At 37.1% G+C, this 22,907-nt stretch overlaps 1 protein-coding gene across 3 annotated transcripts in view; it reads right to left on the bottom strand.

The window, feature by feature from the left end:
• opcml (opioid binding protein/cell adhesion molecule-like) overlaps nt 1-16,335 on the bottom strand; it is a 139,149-nt gene extending 122,814 nt beyond the window's left edge. Inside the window, exons 1-2 of one of the 3 annotated variants that reach the window (XM_079860414.1) lie at nt 16,309-16,335; nt 14,926-15,044 (exon numbers count right to left, since the gene is read on the bottom strand). In XM_079860414.1, the coding sequence (XP_079716540.1) occupies nt 14,926-14,986 (61 nt within the window). In that variant the 5' untranslated portion in view covers nt 14,987-15,044; nt 16,309-16,335. Of the gene's footprint in view, nt 1-14,925; nt 15,203-16,295 lie in introns of those variants that run through there. The other 2 variants (XM_079860413.1, XM_079860412.1) reach the window with 2 other exon arrangements.
• Between the last annotated feature and the right edge of the window lie 6,572 nt (nt 16,336-22,907).

Raw genomic sequence — 22,907 nt, 5'->3', positions numbered from 1 at the left:
AGTCAGGTCAGATGAGACACATTCCACTCTCCTGGCAGCAGAAGAATGTGATCACTTTATGTATGGTGCCATCAAGAGTGATGAGAAAAGATAACATCATTATTCGAAATGGCATGAGACATGCAAGCCACCTGGAGTTGAATCGTTCTCGTTGATGCCACACACGGTGGGTGGGTGCTGTGTGAATGTGTGCAGTGGTCCATGAGTTAGCCACTCATTAGATGGGTGGTTTGGCAGATAGAGGTATTTGCGTTATTTGCGTGCACTCTGTCCCGCTGTGTAATTTGAGGATGTAATTGGTGCTCGTTGATTCTGTGCACTCTATCCTGAGAAGCCATCTTTTCCACTAGCTTACAATCAAGCACCTATACCAATAGTTGAAAGCATCTGCTTGAAACCACTAAAAAAGTTTGCAACATTTTTTTTTTTTTTTTTGTAGAAATCAAATTTAGTGCAAGCATTAGGGTTAGACTGGGGTCTTGCTCAAGGTCACAACCAGCCCAGGTCTTGAACCACTAGCCACAGGATTTTTCAACTTTACAGTTGTCTTGTAATCTGTCAGACTTGAGCTCAGCTATCAAAACACAACATAACGACAGCGTCTTTTCACTGTCAGATTCACAAACATGTTATTTTTCCACAAGGTACAAGAGTGGTCTGAAAAGGTGGTCTGTGGTACATTTCATGCAAACTCACTTTCTCATGGCACAAAAAGAGGTTCTTCAACTTTCAAAAAGGAGAAGAAAGCACGCTACATATCTCAACGGCCGAACATATGTCTAAGAATATGTAAACAGAATGTGTAAAACCAGGTGCACACTGTGCATTTATAATAGTCCTTTACGATTGTTGCTTGTCAGACTGTTCGAACATGATCCTCGCTGTAAGCCATGTCAGTTGTCATTAATGTCAGACTGTACGAGTACGACAGTCAAGACGCGTTAAAAACGGATGCGCGCAAGAAAATGTGTCCGGAGTTTTACATCATCAATCAATGACACGTTCGGTGACAGTGAGCTGCTTTACATGCGGGATTGAAATGGTGGCTAACTGTGATGGCCAAACCTGTGGCCAGTGCCACACATTGATAAGGGTAACTCGCATTCATTCATTCACGATGCATACATTCCACTATACATTCATTCACATGCTGATAAAGTTATTTTCTTCCTCTTTATCTATCGTTTATAATAGGATTTAAGGTTTAATGTCACATGATTTAAGGAAGTGTCATGGTGCAAAGTCATGGTGCAAAGGACCCTAGGTTGATTTTACTCCAAACCATCCCTTTAAAGAGACAGCAGCCAATAAAGCTTTCTGTCAGTAAAGTTAATCAAAGAACAAAAGGTAACAGAGAAAATGACTCACTGCTCTTGACTAAAGAAGTTTTGTAGCTTTAATACGGATTAGTCTATATTTAATTTATAATTTATGCAGTGCAGACTGATAACTTTATTCATAACTTTATATATGTCCTATAGGCCTACCTGTTACGGCACAGGTAAATATGACATTTTTTACTATTGTACTTTTGAGACAAATAACAAGTTTGTAGTAATGCAAAGATGTCAATATTTAATTTGGTAAAAAAATATTATTTTAATTTTAAAAAAGTGCATTTAGTTGTTGTTTCCAGTTTGAGTTGAGAAATACACATCAGCATTATCACTAATCTGTGTGTGCATTTTACTTGAGGACCAAGCAAGTTGACTGATGAAACCATTTGTTTATTATATCGCTTTCGCAATCGCAATATTGACCTCAATAATCGCAATATGACATTTTCCCCAAATCGTGTAGCCCTTGTTCCCATAACTCCCAAGAGAAGCGCACATTTAAAATTCCACTTGAATCCTATTCTGAATGCTCTGTGCCTCCCATGCACTCATAGTACATTCTTTTTTGAGTCATATTCTTTTTTCTGTTACATCTAGCTATAGCTCAGAGAAAGAAACAGCAGCGAACATGAAGGCAGAGGTCGGGCAGTCCTTCCTCAAAGCCATTTTGCTTGTTCCAACCGAGTCTTAAGGCAATTTTAGAAGGTCTCTTTTTATTTGTCCAGCCTAATGAATCAATGCTTTTCCAAAGCATTGGCAGCACGCTACAGCTGGCGGTGCAGTACCAGTGACCCTGATGTGAGTCGGGCAAGGTCTTCAGTCAGAGGTCTTTGCAGGTATCTGTCCAGCATAATTAATCAAACCATTGACAACATACAACTATAGGGAAACAACATGTAAATCTAAAGATTAAACATTTAGTTTAAACAACCCAACCTGCATCGAGATCATTTTGGAGTATTGCAAATGCAGCTGAGGCGTTGAAATCGAAAATGTATGGCCTCATTATGTCACAGAAACTCACTTTTCCAATTCACATTAATTAAAAGGAATCTGGATTCAGAGCAAGTAGCGCACCCCAGCTACAGCGCCTGTTCCTTCCCCCGAGGGGACGCAACTGACTGACATGGTGCATGTGTTTCCCTGCTGCTTGAAATGATGAACAAGGCCACATGAATTCAAAAAGTACAGATCACTTTGCACTTACTCAAATATTTCTTAGTAAAACGTTTTTACCACATTTCAATGAGCATTCGAGAGAAAGGCAAAATGCAATTCCCTTTGCTTGAGCACCTCTGCCTCGTTACGAATTCACGAGGCATATTGAGCTATGGAAATAATAAAGGAGATCTGAAGACCTTTAGTTGAACACTTTGTGTGTCTAAAATTCTAATTTGAATTCAGATTACTTGAACATTTCTTTTCCACATGCTTTATTCCAGCCACATAAAAGAGTAAATATTTTCAAGGTTTGTTAAAGGTGAACGACACTGATATTTATGTTTGTATTAGTTTGCATGGATGCATTTTTTTTCCCCCATTTGAATGGACATTTACATACAAACAGAGCATTTAGTGGATAGAATCAGCTATTCTGTAACATCCGTAGGGCAGACAGGGGTCAGGAACTTTGTTAAAGGCAGAAGACTAGTATGAGGACTTTTTTTTTTCTTCTCTTCACCGGCTGATTTAAACACTGTCAGCACTCCAGCGCTGAAGATCAAATCAATGACCTTCCGAGCACTGGGTTCCATCTTCACCGTGATTCTCCAGTAGACATTGATCATGTGACCCTAATAGCTCATTCCCCTCTTTAACCCTCCCTGCAGACATAAGACAGTATGTCGATCAATATAAGTGTGTTTCTATGTGTATTTATGTTTTTCTCTACAGCTGCAGCATTTTTCATGAAAAAAAAAACATGAAAACAACCTTAGTCAATGATTTACTTATACCATTATTTACAGAGTACAATCAGTTTGAGAGTTAGGTGAACATCTGGATGTTCCAAATTTGAGATAAAAATCATTCCCTTAGTTGGCAGTTACCAAATGAAACGTGTTTGCAGATTGAAAGGTTGGTGTGAAAATTACACTTCAATTTGGAATTGAACAGCATCCGCCTGTGAGTTAGAGATTTGTACAGTTCCATCACTGCATACAGATGGTGCTAACAAGATCTTAGTCTGATTATCATATGGTGAATTTGGGAGTTAGGGAAATGTTTAATTCTGTACAGTTATAATGTTGAAATGCTAAATTAATCCACATATGCTCTTGATAAGATAGGAGAGAGGAAAGGAAATTGAAAAGGGGGAAAAATAAAGGAAATAGAAAAAGGAAAAGGATGAAAGAGAGTGGGATACAGAAAAGGAAAACAAACACACAGGAAAAAGGGAAGGAAAAAGAAAATCTAAAGAAAAAAATAGGATAAAAAAACAAAAAAGGAACAGGAAAAAAATATATTAAATAGAAAATGAAAAACAAAGGTAGAGGAAAAAGGAAATCAGAAAAAAAAGAAATAAAAGCTAGACAAAGGAAAAGGAAATAAAAAAATCTAAATATATAGGGGAAAGGAAACCAAACAAAAGCAAATTAAAACGAAAAGGGAAAATAATCCAAAACACAAACAAAAGTAGGAAAATGAAAAAAGAGAAAACAGGAAACGAAAAGGAAATTAGGAAAAGACAATGAAAATGAAAACAAAATGAAAAGAAGGAAAGAATCCTTGAACAATGCTTTGAAATAGGAAGATCTGTTCATAATTCCTAACACATTACTGTTTTAAAAGAAAAACGTGTGAAATTTGGGGGCAACAATCTGACCTACATCCCTTGTGATTAGACTGTGAAATCAAGCAATGAACGAGTTGAATCTTAATTAAGTGTAGGACATTATGAGTAGCATTTTACATGCTGTATTTCATAAACTATAAACAAGACAAAGGAAAACTGCATTATAACAATCCCCTGACAAAGCAACAGATGACTCCATTTGTGCCTCATTATATAGTGATTGTTTAGGGCTAAAACAAACCCAAACAAAAAGGAGCCAATGACATTGCCCACTGGAAGATGTTCCTTTTTAGAACGATGACATCAAACGTTGTGCAGATTGCCCTGGAAAAATAGCTTTCCTCCAATCACAACGGTCTTTTGTGTAGTCTCTCTGACAGAATACCCAAGAGCAATGAAACACTAAATGTAAACTGACAGCTGTAGGAATAAAGGATCAGCTGCACTCACTGATTGGGCGAAAACTGACCTCTCTTTTTCATTTATTCATTTAAAAGTGCACGTAATAGCAAGACTATAGAAAACATGCTTCCATGCACTTAATGACAGCAACAGAAACAAACGTTTTGGTTGAAAGAGGCATGATGGAGAGCCCAGTGCCCAACTGCACTGACTTTAAACAGGACCAAAAAAATAGCCTGAGCATCATTTTTTTTAACATATAATAAGTAAAAGATAATCTGCATCAATTCTACACCGACGAACAGAAAAGAAAAGAGAAAGAAAAATAAATAAATTATTTGTACCAATTGTTTGTACCATTTTTAATTAGAACATTTTATGGATACGTTAAAATAATAATTTAATATTTTCACATTTACTTTTTAATTATTAATTAAAATTTTAAACTGACTTCGATCTGATGAGCAAATGTTTTTTTTAATTTTGTTTTTTTTAATTTTGTATAACAAAGCTATATTCTTGTCTTGATATTTGATTTAACTAATTAACTGACGCACTGTCAGTCCAAAGTATAGGCTACATTGTGTATAGCAACTGTTCAGACCCGATTTGTGTGTCCCATTCCGCTCTTTCGTTTTCCGGGATATGGTAATGACGTTGCGTTGGTATACACCTAAAACAACAACATCAACATGGAGGGATTTGCAATGCAGATGTTGTCTTGTTTACAACATGACAATGTGTATAGCCGCCGCGCTGGACTTCTGCATTTTATGAGGCAGTGGCAGAAACGTAGGAGGCTGGTATGCGTGGCTTTATTCCATGCTGTCGTCTCCTAACAACATCTGCCGTTTAGATTGTATGTGCTGTGAGAAAGTTACATAAACCACACAAAATCTGATGAGAGCCGTCAAGACTGAGAGTGCATTCACATTTGTAGTTCGGTTCGCTTGGTTTGTTTGGTTCGGACCAAAAAAAAAAAAAAAAAGTAGTCCTGATCCGCTTATCGTTTAGATTGCCATTATCACCAAACGAACCTATCCGAACTTAAAGGGTACATAACATGCACAGTTTCACCTAATCTCATGTTAATCTTGAGTACCTATAGAGTAGTAGTGCATCCTTAATATCTCAAAAAAGTGTTTAGTTTTATTATATTTAGAAAAGAAAAATACAGCTTTCCGATTCTCTCCGGAAAAAGCCGAGGTCCTGGAGGCGGAGCTATAGAGTCAAGCGGTAGTTCTTGATTTCCAGCAAAAGACAGAAATCTGATCCAGTTGTACTTACATGAATGGGGTCTTTTATCACTGGGACCGCTCCACGTTTTAATAGCAAACGATTTGCAAATCCAGCGTCGACCTGAGCCTTGTTAATAAAACATTCGTCACTGAAACGACCAGAACACACAACCGCACTTCCTACACTCCGTTGCTGCCCCGGAAAAACAAACTGCATCCACTGTTCCTGTAACACTGGGTTCTTTGGAAAACTGAACACGGTAAGCTTTCCCTCACATCCAAAAACACACTTTTTTGGAGACATTCTTGAACAAATCCTATGCAGCGCTGCCGATGATTTCCTGTTGAAGCGCGTTGATGTGCGCGGTCTCGCTCTCCTCTAGTCGACGTGCTCGCGGGCGAGCTTTTCCGAGAGAAACGCTCATATAAGGAGTTCCACTCTTATCTACGTCATTAGATCCACGATGTAAAAAAAAAACAGCCGAAACTTGTACCAACCCGGAAGTAAGATTTTCAGCATAGAAATTCTCCGTTATTCGTCCAAAATATTTTTTTAAAACTTTGCCCATGTTTAGCATGAGAATCCATCTCTTTAACACTGTAAACAACTCTGAATACATGAAACACCATTGTACCCCCCCTTTAAAGGCATAAGCCCGGGACCAACCAAGCCAATGGTCGGCCGTTGGGCAGTTTTTGTGCGTCGGCCGACTAAAGCCTGGAACACACCAAGCCGAAAAAGCTGCTCTTGAACTACTGCTGACTGTTATAGCTAGGATGCGCGTTCTGCACCTGCGTGTGAATGAGACAACTGTCTATTTCTGCAGATATATTCGTCTATATTCGCCATTCAAAAAGGGAAACCGACACTGCAGGCACACAAACCGTAAACAAAGCAGCGCGTGCTTACCGTTTTGAATATCAGTCCTGCTAAACACTTTCTTTATTCCACTCCGCTTGTGTTAATATTGAAATATTCGCCAAGGAACACTCAGGTAAGATGACATAACATTAGAACAGCCTTCTATCTATAACGTTTTGACTTCTTTGCTCACTGTTTTGCTATTATTCTCGTGACTCGTTCACTAAGCTGAACAGCCAATCAGAGTTCCCTCTTTCACCAACGGCCCGACGCCGATTCAACATGAAAAATGCCGTCGAGGACCAATTGTAGCCGACGGTGCGGAACCGTGCGGAACACACTGAGAAAACTTATCAGCCGACGCACAAAAACTGCCTGACGGCCGATCGTCGAATTGGTGTGTTCCAGGCTTAAAGGTGCTCTAAGCGATGGCACGCGTTTTTTAGGCCAAAACATTTTTTGTCACATACAGCAAACATCTCCTCACTATCCGGCTAGCTGCCTGTCCCCTGAACACACTGTAAAAAAACGCGGTCTCTGTAGACACCACAGGCTCCACAAATGGCAACAAAAGCAAACTGGGCTCACCTGCACCAGGAAACACAACAAACAGTGAATAACTGGCAAGAAGTATTTGAGGGTGGGGCTTGGGGGGTTAGTGCGCATACAAATGAAGGGGGTGTGGAGGAGAGAGAAGCATGAAGAGGGAAGTTTGAATTATGGCCGACACAAGACCAAAGAGACGACGTTCCGATGAACAAATTGCAAAGAAGAGGGACAAGGATATGGAACACGCAAAGTACCGAATTTACATCGGAAAAACCTTCGAAAGGTGGCGAGAACTCCGCCGGCAGAAGGGATTCCAATCCGACATTCAGGTTGCTCTGTTTTTGCTGGACAGGTGGGTAAATCCATTTTTCTTTCTAAATTGACGTTCATGTTCGCCAAACCAACACAAGGATGTAATTAGCTAGAACTATGCAGTCAGCGTTAACTTTGGTGAATACAACATATATGTTTCTAGCAGCTAGCGATCAATCTCTATTGTAAATGATCAAGCAAATTCACAGTAGGGCGACAATTTGTGTGAATGATTGTTTTCACCCACTGTTTGTTATGAATTTGAATGTTCATTTATAGGCTATTGACAACTTTGACTAAATTTGTTTACGATGCCGCCATTGTTAATGCTCACTGGGAAACGCGAAACTAACGTTATCTTGCTATTATTGTGTCCTTGTATGGGAGCTAGTTATAACCTCAGGTGGTGAAACGATTTTAAGATAATGTTTCTCTTTTTCTGCATTCTGTTCTGCAATATATAAAAGCATTTATCTAACTTGGCGACATTACACATTGAATGAAGTATCAGTAAAACTCAACTTTGTTGTTTGTAGTGGCTACTTTGACTTTCCTTTATGCCGTAAGGGAGGGGAGGAGGGAGGAGATGGGATGAGGAGGGAGGGTTTAGCTAGCCTCTGTTTTGTTTGACAACAATTCGAACGTCAACAAGAAGTTACGTCTCCCGACATCGCTTAGAGCACCTTTAAGTTTTCTCAGTGTGTTTGGAATATGTGCGTATGGACGCACATATTCCATGGTGTCATGGGATAGTAAAGTGTCCATCAAAATACACACCTGGGTACTTTTCGCCTGATACTGTTTTATGAATACTATGAATTCAGACATACTACGCGGCTCACATATATCGTATGAAAGTATGCAGCGAAATAAATCTCAGATGTCACTGGACGACCAGCTGAAGCTTTTTGTTAACATATGGAAAAGCTGCAACTAACGAATGCCCGAGGGCTACATGTGTGGACAGCTTGTAAGCATTAACCAGACACATTAATTCAACATCAAATTCAACAACCCTCAATATTAGAATAAATGAATGGTTGCAAAAACATATTGAATTTTATTGAAATATGCCAGGAGAAATAAACACATCAGCAATAACAAGGTGACATTCATGGCGTTTTTGTCCATGCAACGATTTTAATCAGTATGTCTATATTGTTGTGGTTTAATAAGATTTTTAATAGGACTTACAGAGAGACTTTTGCACGGTCTTTGTGGATGAAATATCAGTTGACAGAAATGGCAAAGTATTTGCAGGCCACATGCAAGCATTTAATCTGGCAACCGCTGGTTTCTTCTTTCCAGTGCCAGTGACCTAACATCACTTACTGTCCTTGAATTCTGTGTAGCAGATGTTTTCAAATGTAAACTTTCCCAACAAAAATCATTTTGTTAATCAATATTTTTTTTCTCTTCTTCTTTTGTTAGATTTATGATTAAATAAAAAAAAAAACTTAAATACAGACAAATACAATTAAACATGCAGACATTCTCTGAAATAAAGCTTATACAATTGTTTTTTTAAATGACCTTGTTTAAAAAAAAAAAAAAAAAATATTTTTAGAAAATAAGACAAATACAGTATCTTGAAATATATATTTTTTGCAGTGTAGCGCTAATGTTTATTTTGTTCTACAGTATATGCATTTCTCTGTATTGGTGGCATTTGTCTATGATTCAGGAGTATAAACAAAATATGACACAAATATTCATATTAATAACTAGCCATGATTCAGGAGCATTAACAAAATATGATTCATGAGTATTAACAAAACATCAAAAATAATTTGCATTAATAATGTCTTAAAGACCATACAGTTTTAAAGCGTCTACCACTAGACTTCCTTCTGTCGAATTGGCTTATCTGCATGGAGCTAAACTTGTGAAAATCTGGAAAGGCAGACAGCCACACACTGGGTGCATTATCTGCAAACAATTCTTCAAAATTGCTTTAACCTCCACAAGAGCAGAAACTGTCCAGCCCAAGCTGTGGCCTACTGAGTAGATTGGGCAACAAATGACCAGAGCTCAACAAACCATGCCACTCTTGAAGGGCACAGGGCTCTCGTGATGGCATATGGACACCAGGCTCTGCGGCAAGCCAGTCTGCCTCCCCTGCATCCCCCTCCCCTCCAGGCCTGGACTGTGCAAGGATGAGTGAACAAATGTTTATCTGTCTATAGGTATGAGGCTGGGGCAATAGCTTTTTTTTTTTTTTTTGCTGAGCTTTTCGAATTGCCACTTATGTGCACATAAAACATACATGCACATGCTGAGTTGAGTCAGAGAAAAGGAAGGAATGAATCTGTCATGAGGCACTCACCACCTCTGGCAAGGTCACACAAACATTATTTTAAATGACAGCCCAGTTGAACAGGGGCATTAGATAACACTCTTAGAGCATACCAACGACCCCAGGATGTCCTCGCATGATAGACCCAGCACATACAACAGAAAATGTAAAATTAAACTGCACTGTGCTTTAGTTGTTTTCAATTATTAAATCATTAAACTAGCTGTGTTCCTTGAATACTAAACCAGTACTAAACTACCAAAGCAAACTTGTCCTCTAGTGTTTTATTATTAACATAATTCATCATATTTTATTAACTATGTCTGTGGCAACAGTTACAGTAAGCAATACTTCATATATTAGAGCTATTTACTGCAGTGGGAAACACTCTTAGTCTGAATTTACATATAATAAAATCTGCAAAATATAGTCTGCAAACATGTGATTTCATAGGCATCTCTTATGATTTTGCAGCAGTCAGTTTTCTATTATCGACTAATCAATTGTGTGATTTATGATTTATAGAATTTACTATTCTATCAACTGTGATAACAAGGATCTGCTTTCAACATGCTAAACCACACTCTCAAATATATGACGTTACTAACCATATCTATTATCGCATCTGTTTTTTTTTTTTTTTCATGAAGGTGTCAACTGGCTACTTTAACAACAAATGTGTTTAAATAATATAATGATTTTAAAAATAAATGACTAGGTATCTCCATCCTCTTTTGCCCTCCTGGTTCTTGGATTGTGCACACTTGAAAAGTGAAGCCAAAACGTTTCGATCACCCCCATGGTGGCTGGCAGCAGTATAGGTCATAAACCCTGCCCTCTCCATGCAATCAAATGGAATGCAAGCCATACTAAAAAATCCAATTACACTTAAAAAAAAAAAATTTGGTCTGTCATTTTAGGTATAGGTCTTATCACGTTGACGTATGTTCATTTTTCCAACAACTTTGGTTTTATTTAGTTACTTGATGCTATAAAAACGGGGTGTAACGTCATGATTGACAGCTTTGCTTGCGATTGAGTCTGCGGGAGCGGACCTTCATACCGCGGCTCCACTTTAGTATCATTACTGCGCGGACTCAGGCTTCGAATGACTTAATCGGCAACGACCGTTTCTGGGATATTTTGGCTTCAGTTTTGGTACAGTGGAAAGAAGTGAATACATCATCCATCTTTTTTTTACAGTCTATGGTGTGAGTGCAATGCTCATTCCAAGTCTTTTATTTCAAGTTATCAGCTTTTATTTTACAGTGCATCCATGATCTCTCACATACTTTCTTACATTTATTCACTTGGCTGTCATTGATTACCAAAAAAAAAAAAAAAAAAACCCTGTCGTGACTGGAACAGTAAGAACGCATGTGTCCTTTAGCTGCCAGTTTGATTAATAGATCTATTAATACAGAATCAAAAATTGCAAAGAGAAGCCCTGCAGCAGCTGCAAAATATTTAGCATAGTGTACAGCGTCATTGAAAAGTCATTTGATCAATCAGTGCCACATACTTTCAACGAAGTTTTGACCATGCATAAGACTCTGAATCTAGAGTGGGCAAGCAATCAAACCAAGTGTTAAAAAAGTAGCATCACATTTTATTTGAAGTTCTGATCGAGGTCTTGTCATCTGCGCTATCACAGACTTTGATATTGTTGAGAAGCAGTAATCTGCATTTTGTTTACTCCATAAATATATTACCATCAGCCTCCATCAGAATGATTCTGTAAGATGTTTCTGAGTGCCTGAATGATGTTATTTCAAGGCTCATTATGCCTCCAAAGGCTGAGGGAGCAAACACAAGTTTCCAGAAGCACTGAGCTGTCAATCATTATGAATTACTTATATTGTTTACAGCTGACAATAAATCTATTGTTTCTGTGGGTGGAACAATCTCACTGGTCTGAAAGTTACAACATGGATGATGTAACACTTTCAAAAATGACACTTTAATGGGGGGCCATTAAAGTTTTATATTGAGACTTTGAAAATGTCATGCTTCAAGTGCCATCATTCTCAGGCAGATACTAGTTTTCAGATGGTCGAAATTCTGTCTAAATTATTGAGGAATGTATGCTGGTATATAAATATAACTTCAGTCAAAGTTGTAGAATACCACAGACCTGACTAATCATTGTGGAGTGACTTGAACAGATGGCTCAAAGAGGCAGACTAAGCAGACAAATCTAATCTTTCAGACGCAAGGTGTTCTGAAAGCGTGGATTGGGGTGAAAAAAGATCTTCTTATGATGTCACTAAAAATGTCTTTCCCCGGTTTTGCCTCTGCAAATGCCATCAAAGTACAGCAAAAGCGATTCGAGAAGCATCTAACGACAGCTATTTCACGACTGGCCGGCTTCAACGATGACGTCGGTTAGGTGTTTATTCTGACACCTTCAGTTCAGCTAATGCTCACAAATCCATGTTATATAACGTTTTATAACAGTAAAAAGCCTTTTCATGTAATACTGTGTCATGTTCATAAAAATAAAAATGCAACAAAAAAAGACCCCATAGGCTTATGTAACTTTATTCTTGTACACACAGACGTTGTATTAAGCAGTACATAAAGAATTGAATGAAAAGAGTTTCTTTTGCAACATGAAAACATCTGTGGCTGGTTGCATAAACTACTAAGACTAGTCTTAAAAGTTAGTCATCAAATTTCTTTCTTTAACATTGTTCATAACTTTTTTAAGTCAGTTACATAAAAACATAGACTGCTCGATGGTGTTTTAAGCCCCCAATGGCTCCTTAGAGGCAGCTAACCCTACCCTCAACCTTAAACCTACCCATCCCCTCGCTGCCTGGAAGGCGCCGTTGGGGGCATAAAACACCAAAGACCACATAGACTGGTCTAATTTGAAACCGAAAAGTAAGACTTTATACTTACTGTAAGATTTAGATTAGCCCGAACTAACTGCTAGTTGGTCAGACTAGTTCTTAATACAGTCTTAACGTTATGAAACTGGTCCCTGGTCTGTGTATTTGGCAAATATTCCCACGATCGGTAAAAGCCAGTCACAGCTGGAGTCGAACACACCCAATAACATCACGACAGTGCTGATTGGCTGATGAAACCACAAGAACACACCAAAAACTTCTTCACATCACTAGTGACTATCATGAGCTGTGACATCAAGGGCAGCAGAGAAAGAAAATAAGTCCATTCCATCCTTTTAAGGTAGAATTAAGGGATGTAGTATATGGTCGTGCAGAATAAGGCATTAATATGTGCTTTAAGTGCTAATAAACAGCCAATATTCTAATATATGCATGCTAATAAGCAACTAGTTAATAGTGAGAATTGGACCCTAAACTAATGTGTTACCATAAATATTACTTTAAAAAAAAAAAATATGATAACACTTTACTTTAGGTTAGTCCAATTCTCACTATTTACTAGTTACTCATTAGCATGCATATTACTGGGATATTAGTATATGGTCGTGCAGAATAAGGCACTAATATGTGCTTTAAGTGCTAATAAACAGCCAATATTCTAATATATTCATGCTAATAAGCAACTAGTTAATAGTGAGAATTGGACCCTAAACTAATGTGTTACCATAAATATTACTTTTTTTTAAAAATATGATAACACTTTACTTTAGGTTAGTCCAATTCTCACTATTTACTAGTTACTCATTAGCATGCATATTACTGGGATATTGGCTGTTTATTAATACTTATAAAGCACATATTAATGCCTTATTCTGCATGACTATATTCTAAATCCCTTAATACTACCCAACACCTAAACTTAACAACTACCTTACTATTTATAAACAGTAATTAGGAGATTACTGAGGCAAAAGTTGTAGTTAGTAGTTAGTTAACAGTGAGAATTGGACCCTAATCTAAAGTGTGACCATAAATCCATATTATTAAAAATATAATTAGCAGTTTACTGGGCTAAAGGGGTCATGCTAACCTATCAAGAATTTTTAGTTCAGAATTCAAAATGAAGACTTAAGACTTGATTGTGACTTGTAATGCTCCAAGTGTATTTTTTATTATTATTAATACATTTATATATTTTCTTTGGTTCCCGCTGATAATGAAATTAAATCACAGCTCAAGGCCTAACTGTGATCAAACAGGGCCAGCCCTTTGATGATTGGCAAATACATTTCAGCAGTTTGCTAATTAAGTCAAAGCAAACAACCACCTGTGATTAAAAGTATCAAACCGATGGCTCCAGTCCTGAAGTATTTACCTCCCTAAATCACTAGCTGAGTCTATTAATTAGGCAACCTGGAAGGAAAAGGTAATTTATTAAATCATGTGACGCAGCACGTACAGAGTGACCTTTGTGAATGGAGTAGAACGACCCTGACAGGAGGACTTGTTTTCTCCTAGTGACTTTATTTGTTCGTTTTTAAATGTTGCAATCACTACTGCAATTCTAAAAGAGGTTACTGCAATGAGAGAAACCTTACTTCTTTCAAAATGGAATATTGATCTGTGTATGCGTTTCTGTGTGAATGCAGAGTCACAGAATCTCAGGTTCAAATTTCAATTATTGTGACCATGACTGACATTCATGCATTTTTTTTATTCTTTTGTTGCAGTTGTATGCTTGAAATGTCCCTAGCTTAAAAGCCCAATATTTTGCCTCAGGTAAACCTGTAGATAGCCTAGCTTTTTTCTTACCTTCAATAACACATGGAATCAGACTACAATGACTTTGAAATATAATGCATAGAAAATATCTGCAATATAAGCTTATTAAAATGCCAAAAGAGCACTCCTCGTCCTCTGATATGACTCACGGAAGCGAGTAAACGGTGTCTGCGTGATGTCTTGTGCTTACTCCGTTCAGTTTGTCTCCACTGTCATTCTCGATTAGTCTACCTGAAGTGAGTTTCGACATTCCTCTGGGATGTCCCTCGGCTAAAAAACACCCTTACGCTGCATGCAACCTCTGAAGCATGCCACTGCCACCTCACAGGAATTCTGCACGGCACACTTCTTGCAACTTTGATCACATTTGAAATGCACCATGCTTAAAGAACACTTGCTGACTTACTGAAACACAACATCCCTCCCCATATCCCAGTTTAGGTTTAAGCAAATATCATCTCCCAGCTTCAGCATGCATACAACGTATGATAACAGTACCTGGATACACAAGCAAAGCAATCAGCCACACCATGAAGATAAAGCAGGCAGGATTGCACATTCTTCAAACTGTTCTCTGGATGCAGCAGCTGCTATTTCTTCCTTTCCTTTTTGCTTTTCTGCACAGAAACACAACCACCTGTGTTCTGTTAGCTGTTTCTTTGATCACCGGGTAATTACAGCAGAAAACGGCTTATTTTCACCCTTGGATAGGCATGGAGTGGAGTGGAGGCAATTTAAATCCAGCACAAGTTAAAGCGGCAGAGAGACTGAGCTCCCATTGATTATTTTCATAAGAGGACCGCGCTCAGCAGGCTGGCGGAAGGGAACGCCCCGCCCCCTCTGAGCTCTGATTGGCCGGGACTCTTGGCTGCCTGTCAGTAAGGGGTTCATGCTTCGACTGGACCACTAATGCAAAGCTCTGCAAGATGAGAGAACGAGACGAGTAGCATCTTGAATAAAACTGGCGGCAAGCCTCCTAATATTTGGTCTGTCACCACAAACTGATAGACACGTCTAGAATTGCTCTGTTCCCTTATATAACGTTGCTTCTATTTAAAGATCATGCCTTTCTTATTTGTGTAATTGCCTGCTGTCAACACTGAGTATTGGGTTCATGCCAAGACACTGAAGTCCCTTCGATGTGATAGTCATCACTACTCCGACAAAACTCTCAAGGTGACCTTGGGCAGCTTCTCTAAATCTCTAGCGGCAAAGATTAACAATGTGCATCTCATCCATCCTAAATGCATCCGAATAAACATAAACAGATCTAATAATTGTTCAATTATGTTGTGGTGAAAAAATAAATCTCCAAGAACCACTTAATATCATTTCAAATTACATCAATCACTATAGTAACTCCCTAGACCACCAAAACAAGATCAACGCCAAGCACAATGAAAAACCAATGAGGTCTATTAAAAATTACTTCAAAATGAGTTTTTAATTATTAGTCTGTGTTATTTGTTTTAACAGTAAATATATCTTTAAAACAATCAAGATCAATTTTCTTGAGACTGAATAAGCTATTAGGACATATTTTGATATATTGTATCCTGAATATAAGTGTATTTTGTCTTACTACACTAGCATTTTTTTTTTCCAATATTTAAAACACAAGTCTGCCAGTGCAGTAAGACATAATACATTCGTATTTAAGACACATAACAAATAGACAAATATATATTTAAAAAGTGTTTAACTGAAAAATTTGTAAATAATTAATAAAAAAAATACTAATTAATGTCACAAACTCCCACCACCAGCTTTAGCAGTGCATTTCCTGTTCCTCATCAGCACACTCACACCTCTGGCATATAATCACACACCTCAAACACACTCATTGTCTGGTCTATGGATAAAGATACCTGTATTCCTCACCTCCTGTGATTCCCAAATTCCTGTCTCCTTGCTGATGTGTCAATTCCTCTTCTCCAGCATTCCCTCAAGACCTTTAAGACAAAGACTTTGATTACTATTCAGCCTGATAAACAGCAGCATGTGTGTGCATTTAGTCACCTGTTGAAGACACGATCACTATCTTCACTTGCCAATCCTAAAACTGAAGTTTAATACCTGCCTTGATCATTGCTGTGTTATTACTTACTTGTGTTAGGAATTTGCTCAAATAAAGCACTGTTATCACTTATCCATCTCTCGCCAGATTCGGACAATTAACTCTCCAATAGTACAACAAGGGGTTTGTGAGAGATAATTTTGTGTGTATAATAAAAATGCAGTAACACTACAATAAGGTTCCGTTTGTTAATGTTAGTTAGCTGCATTAGTTAACATGAACTAACAATGAAAATAATTTTAAAGCATTTATTAATCTTAAATTAAGCCCTATTCGGACGGGACTAGTTTCACAGGGGGACATTAGAGAAATTTCTGTTTCACAGACATACTTTGAGATTTTAATCCTGTCCGAATCTGCCATGTCTGTCTTTTTTTCACACGACCTCTGTAAAAATTCCAGAGCAAATTACCTACTGTTTTTCGTCAAACTCGGCGGTCCTCATAGAAATCTAATCCCGTCCAAATGCGAATGTCTGTGATTGCCGAAAATGTTTTTTTCCAAAACGCTTTTTCTTGTGTGTTTTGGTCAACGTGAACTACCGTACAATCTCTCGCTATCGTGCCAGTATTCAAGTTTCTGCTTTTTGCGCACCGATAATGGATGTAGATGTGTTCGGTACACTGCGAAGAAATAAAAAAATGAAATCAACAAGAAGAGCCAAATCACGTAAACTGTTAAGACTGGCTACTGTAATATCAGTTTCAGGTAAGATTACTTTCATTTCTGCACTTCATTACATAACGTGTAGCCTAAATTATATAAGTTAAAACTTTTTATTCCAGTGGGTTTATTATAAGAACTCATTTATATAAAATCATGATGATAAATGTAGGTTTAGTTTTTTATACTACAATTTTTATAAAATGTTTACAAAACACTAAATACGTTAGGACGTTTTACTTTATATTTCATACGCAATCCACGCATTCTGAACACGTGATCTTCTGCAATGCCCACATGTAAAACACAGACACTCCTACCTCGGTAATAAACACGGAGATTTTAGTCCCGTCCGAATCCGTACATGAAATCACAGACGTAGGTTGATAAGAATTGTAACTCAAACGTCGTTTGGAAAACTAGTCCCGTCCGAAATAGGGCTTTAATCTGTTATTTAATGGACCTGAGCTAAAATAACAGTTGTATTTTTAACTATATTAACAAAGATTTATAAATACGGTAACACTTTCTTGGTCAACTTTAGACATTCTACTAACTATAAGTAACGTTGCAACTACATGCCAACTAACTCTCAGTAGAGTATTAGCAGTGTCTGCTTAATATCTGCAAACACTTTATTTTGATGGTCCCCAACAGACTAACTATAAGTAACTTTGCAACTACATGTAAACTACCAGTCATTAGAGTATTAGTAGTGTATGCATAATATCAGCTAAGACTATTTTGATGCTCCCCCAACAGACCTTCTACTGACTATAAGTAACTTTGCAACTACGTGTCAACTTATTCTATTAACCCGAACACTAACCTCTGCAACAGTCTGCTACAGTCTACTAATACTCTAATGAGAGTTAGTTGAAATGTAGTTGCAAATTTACTTTTAGTTAGTAAAATATCTAAAGTGGACCATCGAAATAGTGCAACCATAAATACTGTAACAAATGAATTGCTCACTGTTAGTACATTTTAGTTAATGCTTAACTAGCATACTGTAGGACCTTATTGTAGTAGAGTGTTACTAGTATACCATTTAAAAAACATTTCAGGATCTAATAAAATGATTTAATTAGCTTTAATTGTTTGCAATTAACATGCAAATTATTGCAATTATGCACAAGTAGTTTTGTGCACAGTAACATAAAATTTCATGAAGTCCTTTAAGTATATAATTTAGGTCACAGAGGTTCAGCTGAAGAAACAAATCATGAAACCCTGCTGTAAAGTAACAGCAAAAAAGAGAGAGGGGGAATGAGATCAGAGCATCACACTTGTCCTGTGAGAGAACAGTGGCTTTTTATGTACCACAAGAATGTGGACAATCCACAGTGTAACAACTCTGACAACTCAAAGGGAGTCTTGTGTTTAGCGAGCAGTCCAAGATATAACTCAATCATAAAGGCTTCACACTCAAATATTTGATGTACTCTTTAGCCATATGGGGCTAGATTATATAAGTCACAAAGTGTGATGAGTGAGTCTATCAATGATTGTTTGACTGCAGCAAAAACTATCATTTCAAATATAACAAAGATGGCTCTGCGTGTAAGTTTGGTAATGATCAAAATGTTGCAGAATTGTTATCAGCCTTATGCACAACCATGTTGAAAAAAAAAAAAAAAAAACCTTCAGGGTAGAATACTATTAAAAAAAATCCATGGAATATGAATATGATAATCAAGAACATCTGACTGTACCCTAGTACTTCCACAGTACTTTTTCCATAAGGAACATCTGACCTCACAAACTACTTTGCAGTTGATTCACTGAGTACTAAGCAGGCTTTTCCACCAGGATGAGATGATTTTGTTACAAATATTTTGCTGTTCTGCTGCAGGGTTTGTGGTTCATAAGTTGAAGAGCTGCAACACTTATGCCTTTGGACAATCTCTTATGTTCACTTCCACTGCACTCCGTTCAAAGCAGAAGTGTGATCTCACTTCCAGAGAATGTCATGAATTCCTTGAATATTAATTGCACTCTTACTGTCAAGTTATGAATTAAAAATGAGCAAAAGCAGAGGGTTTAATCGAAATATTACCCAAGCTCTTAACAAGTCTGAATTGCACTGCAAGTACTATTAACCAAACACTAAATCAAATCCGGCAAGGTCACCGAATTGCAAATTTTTAATGGTGAAACTGTCAGGCTAATTCAAAATCTGCCCTACCTGTGCAGTGTCCCGAAGAGGCCAACCACTATATAGTGCAATCACAAGCCAACCCATGACAATAACTCACACTGGAAATTTGGTCCATATTTCATAAAGAGCTTATCAAACTGATGTATGTCAAAATGTGATGCAAATGCCACCAAACCTTTCCATTCTTTGAGAGAAGAGTGTATTTCTGTGAGTAACAGAGCACCAGCCGAACTCCGCAGATAAACTAGATTGTCATTTCACAGTGTCCCGTTAGCAGCGCTGATATGAATCATAATTGATGTTCGCAGTACTAACATTTGACAAGGACATATTCTTTGAGAGCTTTAGACAAGCCTTTTTGGATGATTAATACTGCTCAATAGAATCATAATATTGATGACACGTAATTAAATTTATGATGAATTTATTTGAGAATAAAACAAAATTAGGAACTAATTTGCCCTTCAAATACCCTAAGTAATGTTTGAACTTCAATAGGCCCCAAAAATATCCCCACTGCACCGACCCAAATAAGTGAACAAATAAATATTCTTTGTAAATATATTATATATTACACAGTTCTTAGCATATTAGTTAGAAAGATGGAAATTAATTAGGAATTTCATGAAAATGTAAGTTACTCAGGAGCCCCGAGAGGTTCAAGTAAAAACCTTATGTGACTACTGAGTGACACATTCTCTCAGTCATGTAATCACTTATCTAACTGAAACAGACAATTAAACCCTCTAGTAACCCCAAATATTTTCATAATGTCCCTGACATGAAAGCCTAAAAACTGTTCGATCTTTGAAATTCTTTGAAAGTCTATGCCTTCAATAGCTTTTCTCCAATCCCAGTCAAAACACTGGCGTATCAAAGATGACATTTGTTGTTGTTGTTCAATAAATGACACACCCATTACAGACATCTGTGGGATGAGAAGGGTTTGACTTTAAAATCAACTCTGTGTTGACCAAACACACACACAGCAGTTTACATGCTGTGACCTAGGATAAATAACATCTGTGTCCACAATCCAGCAGCTGTTTTATTTGAACGGATATCAAATACTCTGATAACATGACTCCACCTTCACCGGAGTAACATGTATTACATGTACAACAAATGTTTTGTCATTATTGTTATAGTTATATTATGTTTTTTGTGTCGTGAGCTCATCTTTTTACATTAGTTGATTGTCAAGTTAAGTTTTTTGAAGTTAGTGTGCCAAGTGCAGCCTGATCTCATTGTTAATACATATTTACTATTTCTTAACTTTCAAAGACACAAAACGTACTTTTTGTACGTTTGGATAGATGCTAAAATAGACGTATCGGCAACATTTAAACATACAGCATTATTACGCTTTTACAGCTACAAAACGTTAAATATTCATGAATCTTTCATATCAAAGATATCTATACAATTTCTCTTTTACCATGTTATAGATAAATGTAAGATCCCCTAACCCTACTCGCAAACCTAAACATACCCATTTTATACGGAATAAAAAGAATAAAACGTATTGGACAGACAATTTTAGTAACAATATAGCATTAAAAAGATGTTTTGAGCCGCTAATCCTACTCATACCTCTAAACCTACCCATAACCATTTCTTAAAACTACGTACAGTTATGAAGAAAAACATAGACAGACAAGTGCAATCACAATAATTTATTAGCCTTCAGATAGTTGACTTGACATTTCAAGTGTCCTATAAAATTATATATATGGCTAACAAAATGAGAGATCATTTTATTGTTGCCTTGGACTTGGTGAATTTTTTGGCTGAATGAGGTTTTTAGGACAATTGCTGAGATAACATAAAAATCAGGTTGTGTTATATTTTTACGTTTTCTCAGCAATTCCTTTTTTTAGTGTACTCATTAGTTCAGCAATCTACCATATCCTGAGCTATACAGGATGAAACGATACAACTGTGCTGGATACGCTAAAACTGTGCTGATGAAATATCAATATATCACTAAACAATAGCTTTTGGGCCCGTGCTAAACAATGACTTGATAAACTTGTATCAACATCTTTTTATTCACATGTGTATTTATTTTCATTATCTTGTTTACATTTCTACACTTACATTACATCAGTTTTTGAAGAAGCTTGTCAAACTGAAACCAGCATTTCTCAATTCAGAGCAAGGAAGACTATAACACTTTTGGATACCTATTTCACAGAGATTGACAATTTTCTATAATGTGCAGTCCTACTGTATAGAAAAGCCACTGCTTTATTCTGATTTTCAAATAATTCCAAGCAATTTCAAGCACTACTATGATTGGTTACATTATAAAAAAATATTATTTTTGCTTCTCAGATGCATTTTAGCCTCTTGCCTCTCAAATCTAATATTGCATCCGTTAAATGAAACAATAAACCATTAAAAAAATACCCAAAACAGATATTTCCCATCATCCTCTCAGACAACCATGCTGTGAGTTTCGTGCTCAAGTTACAAATTGACCAGCTTCCATCAAGGCAACCTAGCACTGCATTTGTATATTTGTGTGCATGTGACTATGTGTGTACATGGCCATGTGTGCAAGCTCTTCAGGACTTCAGCGATGTGTGTTTGATCTACTGCGGAGCTATTAACTCTGCTCTCCAGCAGTAACACAGATGGCACTAGCCTCTCCATTCACATATCACCCCTGAAGGAGAAGAAAGAACGTATACAGATAAAAAGAGAGTGACAGAATGATTATCACAGACTCTGTAGTTTGACCAAAAGTTAAAGGAATAGTTTTTTTCACAATTTACTCAATGTTCCAAAGCCGTATGTTATTTTTTCTGTGGGGAAATAAATCAGTTCATTAAAAAGTACAAAGTAGACCATGTCAGGGCTGTACAGTGTGAAATATATGTCGCACTTGCTACAAAAAAAAAAAAAAAAACAGTCAGTGCAATGAATAAATGTACCACAGTAGCACGCATGCGATATAGTTTTGCACATGTGTGAGACAGAGATGCTTGTTTGTTTGTGAGGTTAATCTAGGGCTGCATGAATAACCAGAATTAAACAAATCGTGATTGGCTTATTGCAAATTTAAAATGGCAAAGTTTTAATCAAATTAGCATATGCGCAGCGTGTTTCATGGTAAAGTTTAGCACTGAGATCAGAGCGTATCGATCGGTTCGCAGTTAAAGTCACTTGAAAAAGCATTAGAAAAAAAAACACTAGCCAAACATCTTTCAAAACTTGTAACAAGCATTTACAAACCTGATGTTGTCCATTGAAAGAGAACATTTAATAACATTTTTGCTCCAAACTCACTTAATAACGTCAGTCGAGTGTTTGAAATAACTTCCTTTTGTGATCTGGCGTGGCTTCATATCACAGAATGAGGCAGAAGTTATTTTATGTTATAGTTTTCTATACAGTGATAAAGGCTATATTTCGATTAGCATTCCTATTTAAATATACTTTATTCTTATTCTGATGAAAATACCTGAGATGTCTAGAACACAGATAAACCATGTATTGTCACAATCGTATGTTTATTGTTCGTCTTCGTGTTTCAGTCAAAACGTCTCTATCTGAATTTTTTTCTGCTACTCT

This window comes from Squalius cephalus, assembly GCF_949319135.1.
Source record: "Squalius cephalus genome assembly, chromosome: 24".
NCBI lineage: Eukaryota > Metazoa > Chordata > Actinopteri > Cypriniformes > Leuciscidae > Squalius > Squalius cephalus.
The sequence above is the reverse complement of the archived record's forward strand: the minus strand, read 5'-3'. Positions and strand labels throughout refer to the sequence as shown.